The following is a 17,102-nucleotide window of genomic DNA, read 5'->3' as shown; positions in this document are numbered from 1 at the left end:
TATATTTTTCAAAACAATATATTAGCCATGATAAAAAATAATAGTTTTATTTTGATAATATAATTATAAATACAATATAATAGAGCGATAAAAAAATAAATTTATAAAAAAATTTTCTTATTAATTTTTAATTATAATTGCTTTTCAAAATTTTCATCTGATAGGCATGAACGCTTGGCAGTTAATACAGCGTTAGCTATACTAAAAACTCGCTCAACAGGGGCAGATGAAGGGATTGCGGTGTTATACTTGATAAACAATTCTTTTAAAAGGGGGAATTTATTAAAAACATTTAATGTTTTATCCATTGTTTCAAAAAATTGAGCTATGTTATCATCCTCCAATCTGCCCTCTTCTTCCTCGTCAAAATAAAAAGATATCTCGGAATTGATTTTAAAACAGTGAAATATTTTTGATATTTGGGCCATGGTAATTCTAATTCATCTAATATTGAATTTTGATTTTCAGAATCTGATGATGAAATATTTATATCCATGCAAATGCTAATCTATTAAATTAAAATATAAAATATTCAAATTAATAAACTTTAATCTTATCTTCTCTAGCAGTAGCACGTTATGGTACGTTAATTGCAATATGAAAGAGGAAAAAGTAAAAACAGCTGATTAAAAAATATAAGACTTTTTTGTTAAAAAATTGGATTAAATGTTAATTTTTCAAATAAATAAAAATATAAAACTTTTTTGTTAAAAAATGCGGATTAATATTAATTTTTCAAATAAATAAAAATAAAAAGTGTTTTTTAAAATTGAACGAACGTAAAATTGAACGCGTTCATCAAAGAAAAGGAACGCGTTCACGTTCAAAGTTCGTCAAAAAAAGGAACGCCGTTCATCACCTTTTTTCAAAAAAACGAACTTCGTACAACACTATTTTTTATTTATAAATATTTCACATTGGATCTCAAAATGATATGAAATTAATAATTTGTCATTCATAAATCTTGCCAATTTTTCTTCCTACTGCAAAAAATGACAAGTTAGCTGCAGGTGAAATATTCATTTTTCAAAAGTATAATTTTTAACAAATTTTATCTAGATAAATAAATAGAAATTTCAAACTAAGAAATATAACCACTATTTTTTGTTATTTTTTTTAACATTCTTTCTCATTTTTCATCAGAAATTGTGATTTATGGATCTAATTGAGAAGATGCTTCAATCTTAGTCAAAACTCTGGTAAACATTTTACAAGGAATGCTTCGTGCCTTCCATTATAAATATTCCCACTATCTAATAAATATTTGCATTTTATAAAATTATATATCTGTTACAATCTTTAAATTTCTGAACATATTAAAAGGGCAATTTTTATTCATATTTTATCATGAATTTCTTTATATAAATAAATATTTGTTTTTATATGATAGGGAATTAGAATTTTCACCTTATTTGATGATAGATGAATCATTTTCTTTTATTTTATAAAAAATGTTAATGTAGTATATATATTTACTACCTTCAATGTAAACATTCGTCGGTTTAGAATTGGAGTGCTTCACTCGACATTTTCAAAATTTTTGAGTTAGAAGGGTAATAACTTATTTACACCCAATATATATAAAAATAAAAACTAGTTTAAAAAATATTAATTTTTGCCAGTTATTGTCAAAATTGATCAATAATTCCCTATATTTTATTTAAACTTTAATGTTGATTTTCTCATTTTAAACATTCAAAATTTTTGAATTAGAAGTGGATAATAACTTATTTATACTAATATATATAAAAATAAAAATAGATTAAAAGATATTAATTTTTGCCAAATTGTCTTAATTGATCAATAACTTTTTCATATGTTTTATTTTAAACTTTAATGTTGATTTTCTCATTTTAAACATTTGCGCAAGTGGAGCACTCCAATTCTAGACCGACGAGGACACGTTTTTATTAATTTTATAATTTCTGTAATTTTGTTTATTTATGAACTCAAATATTATTTAATCGTGCTAAGGTGAGGATTTTGTATATTAATCATAAGGCTTATACCAAAATATATATTGCTGAACACCAAAATAAAATAAACACTATTTATAATATTGGGGAGTTGTCAAATTAAAAACACTATACTTTATGAATTATCACTTCTATAAAATATCAGAATTCAGCAAATATATATGTATATAAAAAAGGTCAGGCATTAGTAAAATATTGAAATTAGACCAAGCAAAACTTGGGATGGGCATTAAATAAATTCCCTTGAGCCTGAAAATGTTGTTATTTACAGACCTCTAACCTCCACAGGTTTAACTATCACAATTTCAGATATTTGCTTTTTAATTTCACTCATAAATGAATTTAAACTATCATTTATATCTTTCGACATCATAATACTTTTACCAATAAGAGGTACTTCACTAGTATTTGACTCCTCATTCCCACTGGAATTATTTATTTTTTGAATATTTAAATTTCTAAGTTCAAGTAAAATCCAATTTAAAATATTTTTTATACCTTCAGAAAAATTTAAAGACTTAGCAATGTCATAGAAATTACACCCACAACATTTGAATCATCTAACTTACTCACTTTATTCGTAAAATATTTCTTCTTAATTAATTGTATAATAAAAATCATTGATATATATAAGATGAAAAAAATTAAAGCTGTAACCACACAATTGGTCACATCCAATTTATCAAAACTCGAATTAAAGATTTTAAAAATATTATTCTTATAAATTTGCATCTTATAAAAAGTAGAATTCCTATCACTAATAAAAAAATAAACCATGTTCTTATTTAAATATTTAAAATAAAATTTTACCATTACAATTGCGTTGTTTATAAATATATATTAAAACAAAATTTCTTTTATTCTGATAAGAATAGTTTCCTTTAGAATCTTTTCTCTTTTCAAATATTTTTCCCAATTAAAATTCAAATCCTGTTAACCACGGTCACCAATAAAATAACCACCAAAATAACAATAATCGCATTTTATTTATTAGATGTTTTCAATATAATGATTGACATTTCTAATTTTTTAATATAAATATATATATATATATTATTTCTATGATTACAACAATTGTCACAGTATGTCTCTAGGAATTTTAAATAATCAGGAAATTTGGGATAAAAACTATTTAAGAAATGTTCACGAAATTGTTATTGAAAGCATTTTTAAGATCTACTTTGATAATAGTCATGTTAGGAGGATTTTGGATATAATACAAAAAATGGCATGTGTCTCCCTTAACACCAAATCCTAATTAATAAGTTTACCTAATAAGTTTAGACCTTGCGTTTTGACCCATGGCAATTATTTTTGCTAATAATCTTCTAAATAGCCAATTGCAATGGGGTAAATACCACTACAGTGTTTGTGAGATAATCAGGTTAGCCCCCATAATTGATTCGAATCTATGATGGTAACTCTTTCTAGAGTATTTAGGAAGGTTTTAAAAGCATTTAAATAATTTTATGACGAATGTAGATTTTATACGAAGTGAGAGGGCAAAAATCATTGCTTCTGGATGTGAAAAATTATAACTCACAAATCATATTTTTTTATTCCATATTTTCCATAAGCCTTTTCTCTAAAGATTAGAAATCTTGAATGAATACGGATAATCTATTCCTATCATTTGACTATTGATTAAGGAAAAAATTCTTTCAACGTTGGCATTATGAGCTGATTAGAAAAAAAAAATAGATTGCTATAATAGCAATTCCCTACATTGTTGAAGTATTGGGATAGGTAAAGAAATTAGACCCATTTTTGGTAAAGAACAGGTTCATATTCAACACATCTGATTTTATTTGTAATAAACAATTTAAAGTTGCAAAATTGGTTGAACAACTTTGACTCATTTAAAGAAACATTTTTATTTTTTTTAAAATCTATAGATTTTTCTAAATCTGATTACTTGGGAACATTTTTAATTTCCTTCCATTTGAAACATTCCAATTCTTCTAGAGGTTCTGACTAAAGAGCATAATATAAAATTCTATGTCTATGTATTCAATAAATCTTTCATTACATCCCTGGGCCAGGCCTGGGTTATTGATAAAAAAAATTTAGCCTAAAATATTTACATTTAAATTTTAGCTTATTTAAACTATTACTAACTTAAATATATATTGCATTTGTTTTTCTTCTAACAATAATAAATTTTAGTATTGCAAACAAATTGATTGCCTAAATACACTGAAATATTGTTTATTTTTATTAAAAACAAATTGAATTTTTGGATTTGGGATTGGGAAAAATCTTTAAAACTTATGATGGGCCTTGGGCTTAGAGATCTGCAAAGTAAGGCCCGTACCCGGCCCGAACGGGCTTCGAGCTGGGCTCGGGCCTAATTTTATTTAAAATAATCGGGTTCGGGCCGGGCTTAATATTTTTAAAAAAATTCGGGCCGGGTCAAATTTGGAAATTTTTTTTAAATATATCTAAATTTATTAATTTTATATTGAATTTTTTTATGTAAAATAAAAATATTTGATTTTTTTTATTGAAACTAAACGACATATAACATATGTCATTTTTTTTGAGTAATTATAAAAATTATTTTCTATATTTAAATAAATTTGGGCCGGGTCAGGTCGGTGAATTTTTTTTAAAAAAATTTCCGGTTCGGGCCGGGCTGCAAAACTTTTTAAAAAAATTTCAGGTTCGGGCCGGGCTTGAAAAATTAGACCCGATGCAGATTACTACTTGGGCTTAGATTTTTTTTATAAACATGGACTGGGCCTATAAATTATTTTTTACTGCTGACCTGGGCTGGGCTTGATGAATAAATCAAGGCCCCTCTAATTTCAACTGAATTATTTTATTTCTCAGCTGACTTAATTTGACCTAAAGGAATGGGCAAACAAAAAATATGCCTTATTTAAAACATTTGAAAAAAAATTTCCGATAATTAATGAATTGTTAATTGAAAAAAGGTACGATTTTAATGCTTCATCCATTTCAAAAGAAATTGTTGGATACAAGTATAAAATATCAAAGATGTTACAAAAGTTAGTTAATTAATGGTAAGTAAAATATTTAAACTTAAACCCTTGAAACATACACTATTTTCAAAGCTAAATATCTTTATTCAATTTATATAAAAAAATTGATTGCAAAAAAATTAATCCAATAAAACAAATTAATTATATCAAAAAAAATTAATTCACATAATCCAGAAAAATTAATATTTTCGTAAAAAAATTAATGATGATCTATTATCATCATATATAAAATAATTACATATTCTTCAAATATATAAATAATGACGATCTTTTATCAATAAAAACAAACTCAAAACGAAAAAATATATCTTGATAATCGAAGAAAATATGTTCCCATAATTTATATCATAAAACACATAAGGGATTTTTTAACAAAAAAATAAAAATGATTTTTTTTAATTGACATTTTTAATTATTAAATTAAATATCAACAACATAGGCGTAGCCAGGGGGGGGCAAGGGGAAATCCCCCCCCCCCCCCCCCAGAAATTTAACACTTTTTGTAAAAATCATTTTTAGCTAATAAAAAAATATCCGCCTTAGTCCTCCCCCCACTCCCTGACCCTCAAATATGTATGCATATATCTTAAATAATAATTTAAAAGAAAGAATGTAAAAGTTGATTTTTTTTTTAAAACTATTCATCATAATTTATAGATTTTTGGGAAAATATATTTATAAATATGTAAAATGAACCAAAAATGTTTTTTAATAAATGGAATATAAGCCAAAAATAAGTCTTAAGATAGAAGTGAAATGTATTATAATTATTAATAATAGATCCATAAAATTACTAAATAATATAATATATCAAATATAATTTTTTATAAAGTGAGTAATTTTAATTTATTTATCTTAATAAAAGTTAAATATAATTATAAAACTATTGATAAAATTAAGTCATAAATTAAAAAATATTAAAGCACAATACAAACAGTGGAATATTATATGTCGTAGATTTACAGTATATCTAATTATCAAATGACAATCAAGTAATTTTTACCAATATAGCGAATTATATATTTTACAGAAAACTATAAAATATTGATAAGGACATCAGAAAATATCTTTTAAAGACATTGTGGGATAAATAATATGAAGATTAAATTTAAATATCATTTTTACTTAAAATAAATAGATGGCGTTTGAATGCAAATTATTGCTATATTTAATATCAAGAACATTGATTAGTAAAATTTGTTAAATTATTAATTGTAATATATTCTCTAATTGTCAAATATGTCTGTAAAAGTGGAATTTTGCCTAGTATTTTATAACTAACTCTATATAATAGAGTAAAATCAACTATATGTCTACTTACTTTTTATAAATAAATTTCTTATAATTGTTTGGAATAAATTATTACCATGCTTTTATATTAAGGTATATACAATACAAGTAATTTATTATATTTTTATTTTATATAAACTAATAAAAATATATTTCATATTTGCTCCAGGCTTTAGGGTCTGGGGGCTAAGCCCCCAGTAATTTTTTAATTTCCTCCCCCCTTATGAAAATCCTGGCTACGCCTATGATCAACAATAACTATTACAAACTAGAACAGACATTCCCTAATGAAATTTAAATATTCAAATACTAATAATAATTATTATAATATTCATATTAACAAAATAATTAAAAGACTTTCTTTAATTTTGGATATTTGATGTACCCGGTTCTTCGTCTTCGCCATCGAGTATCAATTTTTCCCAGGCCTGAATTTGTTGGTCAATGGGAGAAATGTAGGTTTTCTGATCTTGATCCATATCTTAGGTTGATCTTTGGGTATTTAGGTTTGTTGCATTTTTCCTTTCATCTGGCTTATCTTGTTCCATTTTTTTTATCAGGATATCAGTCCTTCTTTTGTTCATCAGACATCCCATTTTGTTTCCTTGACCCATAACCATTGACCGATTCTTGAGAAAGTTTTTATTAATTTTATTTTTTTACATATTTTAAAAAAAATAAATTTTACACATTGTTCAACAACAATGTCTCTTTGTACTAACAAAAATTTTTTTTTATCTACAATCATAAACAATAAAAATTGTCATTTTATCCGTGGTAAACACAATTTACATTTTTTTTATATTTTTAACAAATAACAAAATTATATTTCAAATCTTCTCTTTTATCCATACCATAAACCGTCATTTTATTATCAGTGGTATAGAAAAAATCTTTTAACCCCACATATTTTTATTAAATTTTTGATATCCTTTTGATTTGATACTCATCAAACCACATCAATTTCCCAGATAAAAAATGGGGTATTATTAATTCCAAACACCAATACTTAAATAATAGGGTTTAAGGATACCCAGTATCAGAATATTTTACCTATATATAAAGGTTTAAGAATACCTTCGTTACAATAATACTTCTCAAATCATTTTCTATATATATAGGGGTTTAAGAATACCCTTGTTAACATAACCGGTAATTTTCTATATATATATTGGTATATAAGGGTTTAAGAATACCCTCTTACAATAATACTTATCAAATCATTATATATATATAAGGGTTTAAGAATACCATCGTTAGGGGAATTATATGCTCCCTTTAATCTCTATATATTTTTTATTTTTTTGTACACAAAATGGAGTCTAATCACGAATCCTTAAGTGATCGTTGTGTCTTACCATTATAACACTATCTAGAGTTATCTGACTTAATTTGTGTCCACAATTTTTTAATATTTGTCCCCTTTCCCCATTTTTTATGTTTACTATCAAACAATCTGGTCCACACTGGAAACTTAAAGGTATATTATCTAAGGGTAAAATATTCATATTAACTTTTTGCTTTAAACAATCTAAGGACACTTTTCTTCTCCTTAAGAATAATTCTACAGGTGTTATTCCCTCTTTATTTCGAGAATTGAGGTAATATAATTGAGACATGTAAACCTCATCTTTATGGGTTCCAGCCTTTTTAATCCAATTTTTAACAATGGCTACCATCCTCTCAGCTTGTCCATTAGAGCTGGGATGATATGGTGGAGCAAGAATGTGTTTTGTCTGTGACTCAACACAAAACAGTTTAAAATCCTCACTGATGAAGGCTGGACCTCCATCAGATACTATTGTATTAGGTAACCCGAACCGGGCATATAATTCTCTTAATTTTTTAACAATTTTTGTGGTATATCCATGTACTTCTGCATATTCTATCCACTTAAAATACGAATCTACCACTAAAAAATATGTTTTTTATCAAGATCAAAGAAATCAATATGGATACGTTCCCAAGGTTTCTTTGATTTAGGCCAAAATTGCCGTACTTCTATACGGGGCATAGAGGCACAGGTATTACATGTAACACATTTCCTTGCAATTTTCAATATCATTACTCATACCCGGCCACCATACATATTCACGAGCCCAAGATTTCATTTTATCCCGACCCTAATGTCCGGCATGTAATAGATCAATGATTTTACCCCGTAATTTAGAAGGAATTACGGCTCTATTGCCTCTCATAAGACAATCATCCACCACGGATAATTCCTTTTCAATTTTCTTATACAATTTACAATTATTTCCCCAGGGTTTTTCCCTGTTAAAAATAATTTGATTCGATTCAATTCCTTATCTTTTAAAGTATTGAGTTTCAGGTCCTCCCAATTAGTAGGACCACCCTTTAACATATGTGATAAAGCACAAATTAATGATTTTTCTTTATTCATTGTTATATTTTTGTTAAAGTCAAGATCTTCCTCACTGGATCCCAACCTGGATAAAATATCTGGCAAACAATTTTCTTTGCCTCGACGATATTTAATCTCCACGTTAAAGCTGCCCACCAACAACAACCAACGTTGTATCCCGGACGATAGCATTAACTCCCGATTATCCTTCTTAAATAGATGGATTAACGGCTTGTGATCTGTAAAAATCACAAATTTTTTTCCAATCAGATATTCCCAACACTTTGTTAAACCAAAAATAACAGCCAAGGCCTCCTGTTCAATTACATAATACCTTGTTTCCACGTCTAAACTCTTGAGGAAAATATAATGGGTCTTTCCATACTCTCAACTAAATGCAATAATGCCCCTCCAACTCCCTTGTTAGATGCATCCACTGCCAAGATTATTTCCAAATCATTGTTAAAATAAACTAAAATCGGTTCCTCACCAATTTTTTCTTTTAAAATATCAAAGGCCTTTTTTGTTCCATTTTCCACTCAAAATGAACGCCTTTTTTTAATAGGTCATACAATGGAGATGCCACTTCTGCAAAATTCTCCACGAAACGATGATAATAATTTATCATACCCAAAAATGATTGTAACTCCGCTTTATTGTTTGGAGGATTCATATTTGTTATATTTTTTAAATTTTTCTCAAGAGGTTTCACCTCCATGTCCTAAATAGGTAACTTCTGTTACCCCAAGGGCACTTTTTTCTTTACTGGCCCTTAGACCTTTATCACTAATTCGCTTGAAAATCTCTTCCAAACGTTGATTATGTTGCTCCGGTGTTATACCAGTAACCAACACATCATCCATATAATAATAAACTCCTTCAAGGCCTTGGAAAACTGAGGCCATGGTACGCTGAAATATCGGCGCTGACACACTTAATCCAAATGGTAACCTGCAAAAGTCAAATAAACCTTTAGGAGTCGTTATTGTAAACAATTTTTGAATTTCTTCTTTTAAAGGTAATTGCAAATACGCAGAAGAAAAATCAACTTTGGAAAAATATTTGGCACCTTTTAAATTGGCCAAAATTTCCTCAATTCTAGGCAATGGATATTTTACTTCCACTACCCATCTATTTAGGGTTACACGGAAATCAGCACATAGCCTTAACTTTCCGTTTGATTTTTTTAACAGGAACTAATGGGGTGGCCCATTCACTATAGTCAATTGGTATAATGATGCCATCTGTAACCCATTGATCTAATTCCTCATCAATTTCCCTTTTCCACTCAAAAAGAACTCTTCGGCAAGCCAAAAAGATGGGTGAAAAACCCTCTTTAAGTTTAACGTCTACTTGATAATCATTTAAACGTCCTAAGTTTTCTTCAAAAATTATACTATATTTTTTAACTAAAATAGATATAGCACTATTAATTTTATTTAATTCAATGGTTTCACAATTTATCAATTGACTTTTATTAATTTCAATATTTATGTCAGAGTTATTTGATTCTACTCTAACTTTTTTGGGATATTCAATAAAATTATTATTAACGACAAGTCTGTTTTCATCGTTCAATAATTCAAACATCTCCCTTTTTTGAAGTTCATTTCGAAAGCTATCAGCGATTAATTTTCTTTCAGCTTTATCTCTAGCCAATTTGCTATCAATAATAAAAAAATCCCAATAATTATTATAGGGTCCAATTTTTGTAATCCAATCCCACCCCATAATAGTTTCCACTTTTTTCTTTACTATCCATAAATCTAAACTTATGGTAGTATCAGGGAAAACCGCATCCCATTGAGTTTTACCCAAAACTTCAATTTTCGAACCATCAAATTGTTTTAGACACATATTTTCCTTTATAATCAAACCATATTTATAAAAATTTTCACAAGACATTATAAAAATGCTTGCACCAGTGTCGAACAACATGTCAATTTCCTTCGAGTCAATTCTTACGGTAACTCTCGGACAAGGACAAGGTTCAACTAATCTCTCAGTCATTACAATCTCATATGTTTTAATTGACTGATCAATATTTAATTCATTTGAAACATCAGTTTCATTAGAATTCACATTTGAACATAAATTCAACTCGAAATTTAGCGGTTCTCTAATAATATTCCTATATTCTTTGGGAATATCACCAGGATATTTTGAAATTATTAACATCCTTTTTATCAGAATATTTAACAATATCCTTAGGATATCCCATCTAAAATTATTACTACCTTTAATACTTTTAATTTTATCATCATGAAAACAAAACTTTCCATTAACATCACGGCTTTTATGAGAATCATAGCTCATTTCAGCCTTATTATACAATTTATTAAAATTTAGACTTCTAGGTATCCTACCCAGTCAATTCTCCGTACAGTTTATGGCCACACCCGTTCTGTTACATTTAAAACACAAAGGGACCATCATGATTTGATTGCACTGAGTTAACTTTATTTTTATCTAGACCCGAAATTTTCCTCACATTGGTAATTTTCTACACTAGAATTTGGTAATGGGAAACTCATTTTAAATTCTGTTCTTTTACTACACACGTTTTAGAAAAATGACCCTTGTAACCGCACCGATTATAAATCATTTCTCCAACAGTTTTTGGAAAGAGTGTTTTTCCATTTGAAACTATTTTTCTTTAAATAGTCTTTTATCAATCTGATTACTCATATTAATCAATTTAGATATATCACTATATATCTCTTTAATTGATTCATTTATTTCTTTTAATTCTTGGAGGACCACCACTGATCTCTCCACACCTTCTTGAAAATTACAAGAATTATTTGACACCACAGTGTCTTTTTTCAAACCAATATATATCTTTGTCACTACAAAGATACACTTCTTTATTAAAAATTCTACTAAAACAAATAATTCATATATTATGACCAATAATAATATTGTCACTAATAAATTATTAAAATCAAATTTATCAATAGTTTTATACAACATTTGATAAGTGATACTCGGATACTCCGAAAGTTTATCAAACAAGCTGGGCTTAGCGTCAAAATCAAACATAACCCATTTCATTACCTTAAAAATGTATTAGCGTATATTTGAAAATTTCAAAATATTTTAAAAAAAATTTTACTTTATAAAAACTAAGTAATCTAGAATTTTATCAAATTTTAAAATTAATTAATCAAAAATATTTATGGATAGTACTTGCGTTGTGGTTTCACACTAAAATTCAAAATTATATGAAAAAAATGGTTTTTACCCTTTTATAACGAATAACTCTTGAATCTCCAGGTTCATATCCAGGTCACGGCACCAATATAAAATATCAAAGATGTTACAAAAGTTAATTAATTAATGGTATGTAAAATATTTAAACTTAAACCCTTGAAACATACACTATTTTCAAAGCTTAATATTTTTTAAAGAAAGTTAATTAATAGTAAGTAAAAGATTTAAACTTAAACCCTTGAAACATACACTATTTTCATAGCTAAATATCTTTATTTAATTTATATAAAATAATTGATTGCAAAAAAAATTAATCCAATAAAACAAATTAATTATATCAAAAAAATTAATTCACCTAATCCAGAAAAATTAATGTTTTCATAAAAAAATTAATCATGATCTATTATCCTATATAAAAAAATTACATATTCTTTAAATATAAAAATAATGACGATCTTTTATCAATAAAAACAAAACTCAAAACGAAAAAATATATCTTGTTTTGTTAATCGAAGAAAATATGTTCCCATAATTTATATCATAAAACACATAAGGGATTTTTTAACAAAATAAAATAAAAATGATTTTTTTTGATTGACATTTTAAATTATTAAATTAAATATTAACAATAACTATTACAAACTAGAACAACAAGGAAATAAAGAAAGCCATCGTGAAGTCTATATATGGACGAATAAATCAATGATTAATAATAAAAAAAATATGCCTGTTGTGACCATGCCTTATATTACAGATATTTTATGATCTTTTAAGAACCCATTATCATAAATATAAGTTACGGGGAATCAGTTTTCTCCTTTATTCAATAATGGATGAATAATAAATTTTACCTTTATTTGATGATGGATGAATCAGAAATTTTCCTATCTTATGAGATGTTATTTAGAAATTTATATTTATTTAGATGAGGAGTTATTCTAAAATTTTCCATTATTTAAAAAAAAATATGTTTATGAGGTATATATTTAGTAATTTTAATTTATGTGCACAATAAAAAATCTTTTAAACTAAATTTTTATTCATTTGTATTTGTTATTTATAATCTAAAAAATATTTTTTTGCTAGATGAGAGTTTTGTGAGGCAAAGAAATAAAAAAATTTTATCTCCAAAAAGAAAGTAAAATAAAATATGAAGAGAAAAAAATCATAAAAGTTAAAAAATTGCTATGTAAGGTGAAAATAAAAGAAATGAATGTTTAAAAATGAAGAATTATAGAAAAATGACAGGTAAAATAAAGAAATTATTTTTAAACAGGCAAAACAAAAATAAGAATGATCAAAAATGAATAGAAGGAAAGAAAAATAAAGATTAAAAATGATCTAAGTTCGCAAATAGTTAAAATAAAATAAGAAGGAAAATTTAAAAAGATCAAAGATTTAAGAAAAATTGATAACAAAAAACAATTAAATACTTTTGAAAAAATATCTCCGCTACATCTATTAAATTAAAATATAAACAATAAAATTCAAATTAATAAATTATAATAATGGCGTGTTAAAAAAATTGAAATGTGAAAAGGAAATACAGCCGATTAAAAAATATATAATACTTTTTTAAAAAATTCTAATTAATATTAAATTTTTCAAATAAATTAAAATAAAAAGTATTAAAATAGAAAGAACGTTAAATTCGAACGCGTTCGTCATAAAAAAGGAACGCGTTTACGTTTAAAGTTCGTCAAAAATAAAAGGAACGCCGTTCATCATTTTTTTCAAAAAAAACGAACTTCGGAACGCGTTCGTTTACAACACTACAAAAGAGCATTATCGAAAATGAGAAGAAAAATAAATTGAGAAAAGATAAGAAAAATCAAGATAAAAATGACTTAAAGAGATTGTAAAAAGTTGGAAATAAAATATCACCACGACTCTATACATCGTTTGGAAGCAAAACTTTTTTAAAAGATTTTGGGCTAAGAAAAAATAAAAATAACGATTTTCCTTTTTTGTTAGACACTTTTCCTTTTTTGATCGGACTTTTTCCTAATCCTTTGGGCTTTTTCTTTTTTTGATTGACACTTTTCCTTTTTTTGATCTGGCCTTTTCCTTTTTTGATACATTATTCTTTTATGATTTCCTGTATATTTTATTTTGATATCGTTTCTAACGTATTTAATCTTTAAATTGAAACCGTTTTTAAAAAAATAAATTTAATATTTATGGAAAAAGAAAATATTAAAAAGATAAAGATTTTTCTTTTTTGAATAGGAATTTTTCTTTATTAATTGACACTTTTCCTTTTATCAGACTGATTCTGTTTTGATTGACACTACCTTTTTTGATTGAACCTTATCCTATTTAATTTGACACTTTTCCTTTTTTGATCTGACCTTTTCTTTTTGTTTTACACTTTTTCTTTTTTGATCAAACTTTTTCCTAAGCCTTTTGATACTCTTCCTTTTTGAAATCTTGGCTCAAGTATATGATCAGGGTAATATGTATGTCCTGGCAACAAAAAAATTTCCCGTTTTTTTATAAATCGTTCGATCTCTATAATTTCGTTTAAGAAATCTCCCTGATATGAATAAATACTTGAGGAACGTCAGATAAATTTGATTTGTCCGCTTCCACTACCTCTATTTGTATAGAAATGACTATAAGATTGTATAGCTGTGCAAGATCATTTAAAAAACTTCATTATTAAGAAGATCTAGTCTCTTATCTCTATAAAAATATCGAGTATTGCCGTAGAATATTTTTATTTTTTAATTATCAAAACTATACTATCCATAGGGTTGGGTGAACTAGGCAACTTTAAGGAAACAATCTTATTTTTATCTTTAAGTAGATGTATTTCCCTAAATGTGTAAAAGAATGTTGAATTTTACATATTTATGGCCTTTTATGATAAAAATTTAAATTGACAATATTTTATTTGCTAGATCCTTTAAAAGCAAATTAAGGCCATGAGATGCACACCCAATGCATTCGATAATTTGATACTTATTTCTCACAAGTCTCCAGGTTTTCTTCATTACTTGCATTATCCTCTATTATGATGTTATTCTTTATTTTATTTCTTCAATTACTTTAACAAATTCACCTGAAATATGTTCTCCTGTATGTTTCAATTAATTTAGAGAAAATGGGGTTTGGGATTGCATTAATAAAATTTATTATAGATTCCACTAGTGTTGTCAAACGGCTCTATTTGAGCCGATTTTTAAATACACCTAACTCAATATCATCCAGAAAAATATTAGGCAAGCCTGGAGATTTGGTTCATAGGTGGCAGAAAGGTTTGGTCATCTATAAACGAAATCAAGAGGTAGGCAATATTTTTCTGGCTAAAATATTGAGTTAGCGTTTTTAAATATCCGCTCAAATCGAGCCGTTTAGCAACACTACATTCCACTCTTATATTTGTCCACCCATCATTAATAAGGGTCAAATTTTTATCTTATCTTTCGGTTATTATATTTTTAATCCTTTCGTATTTACTGTTTAAAATTTTTTTTACAGATTGAAATAATTTCTTCCAAATACACGTTGCAATATTTAAAATGGAGTTGGGCCATTTCATGTCAAATCAATCAAAAAAGTCACATCGGCCGACCCCTTTCAGCCGCGTACGCAGGAATTGGTCTGAGGGGGGGGGGATAATAAAAAATTTTAAGAAATATTGTTTTTTAAAAATATCAAGCATAAATTTATTAGAATTAATAACTATTTCTAATACACAATTTTGAATTAATGTGAATTATAAAAAAATTATATGTGTAAACCATCATATAAAAAACTATAAAATAAATGTGAATTAAAAAATATTAAACGGATATAACTGGCGGTATAGAAAAACTATAAAATAAATGTGAATTATAAAATACAAAGTGAATATAACTACTATATGAATCACTTAAATGACTTAAAATAGAAATTTGAATTTTTTGAGCCTTTAAAATTTATATATAAAAAAATTTAAATGTTGGAAATATTAATTAATACACAAAAAGTTTACAAGGAATAATTGTATTTTGTAAGTTATATATACATGTAAAATCCAATCTTCGCTGAGATTGAGCTAATATTTCAATTATCTCATCCTTGCTTGTCGTCAAATACCTATGAATATTCAAAAGATCCATACCTTTCAACCTACTTTCAGAAGTTGTACTTCTTGGTATGTTTTTCAGAGACCTGCAGGCCCATTTTAATTTTTTAAATATACACGGGCAGGGCCCGATTTTTTTTAAAAAAAACACCCGGACAGGGCCTGAAAATTTTTAAAAAAAATATCCGGACCGGGTTGTATATTTTAAAACAGCCTATATTTAAAATCGTTATTTAGCTATAAAAATCAAAAAAAAAATATAATTTATTTTTTTTGAACCCGGGCCGCGCCTGAAATTTTTTTTTTAAAAAGCCGGGGTGGGCCTGAAATTTTTTAAAAAAAAACCCGAACCTGGCAGTAAAAAATTTTAAAAAAAAATACGGGCCGTGCCATGCAAATGGTATTTCTGCAGGGCTCTGTTATTCTTCTTAAAAAAGAGAATTAAACATAGTTATTCAACTAATAAGGCATCTTAAGATGCTTTAACTTCTTCGTGATAAAATCTAACAAATATTTTTTTTCTATCACCATCTGAAAAATGTTGGTACGGCTTTTGTGGAAGTAATATCTGCAGATTGGTAAGTGCTGCATGATGAATTAAAAACCATTCATTTATTTGGGTTATAAATATATCTAAGAGAGGGGACATTTGTTTTATAATACTCTTCTACTGATCCTATATTAATGTTTAACGATGAGCTTGCCTTGCTGCAAGTCGAGGGAGACAAATATTAAAACACGTATAGCTCTGCTTTTGACTCAACAATAACATATAAAATATGAAATTCTTCATCAACATTAGCCCTAATTTCCTTGAGTTCTAATAAAATGCTCTCCGCTATTCTCATCTTTTTAATCAAGTCATGTCATGTTTTTGAAAAGTATTACATATAGTTGTATAATTAAATAAAACATTCTTATGAGGAAAAAAATTTGAAATAAGCATTGAATCCAATAATTTTCTTGCTTCTGAGGAAAAATTTCTTTCAGGCCATTGTGATATTTCAGTAATAGCAAATAATCGGCTCTTCTAACTCCATAAAAGCTATTACTGCTTTATGGCGAGGACTCTATCTTTTTGGACAAGCTTGCAATTTCTTTCTCCCTGTTGGACAAGGAGTTTCAGAAATAATTATTATTTGACTAGAAATTTGAAAATGGTAGATAAATATTACGCCACT

The 17,102-nt window shown here is 26.8% G+C and overlaps 1 protein-coding gene across 9 annotated transcripts in view; it reads left to right on the top strand.

The window, feature by feature from the left end:
* Positions 1-17,102, top strand: part of LOC135927626 (PP2C-like domain-containing protein CG9801) — a 77,445-nt gene that overhangs the window by 18,920 nt on the left and 41,423 nt on the right. Inside the window, exon 2 of one of the 9 annotated variants that reach the window (XM_065463742.1) lies at positions 14,753-14,834. The exons of the other annotated variants lie outside the window; for them this stretch is intronic. Coding sequence (XP_065319814.1) covers positions 14,777-14,834 — 58 coding nt within the window. The 5' untranslated portion in view covers positions 14,753-14,776. The remainder of the gene's footprint in view (positions 1-14,752; positions 14,835-17,102) is intronic. 9 annotated transcript variants of the gene reach the window in all.

The sequence above is a fragment of the Gordionus sp. m RMFG-2023 genome, chromosome 3 (genome assembly GCF_954871325.1).
Source record: "Gordionus sp. m RMFG-2023 chromosome 3, tfGorSpeb1-WG-v2, whole genome shotgun sequence".
Taxonomy (NCBI): Eukaryota; Metazoa; Nematomorpha; class Gordioida; order Chordodea; family Parachordodidae; genus Gordionus; species Gordionus sp. m RMFG-2023.
Note: the sequence above shows the minus strand (reverse complement) of the source record. Positions and strands in the feature narration are given on the sequence as shown.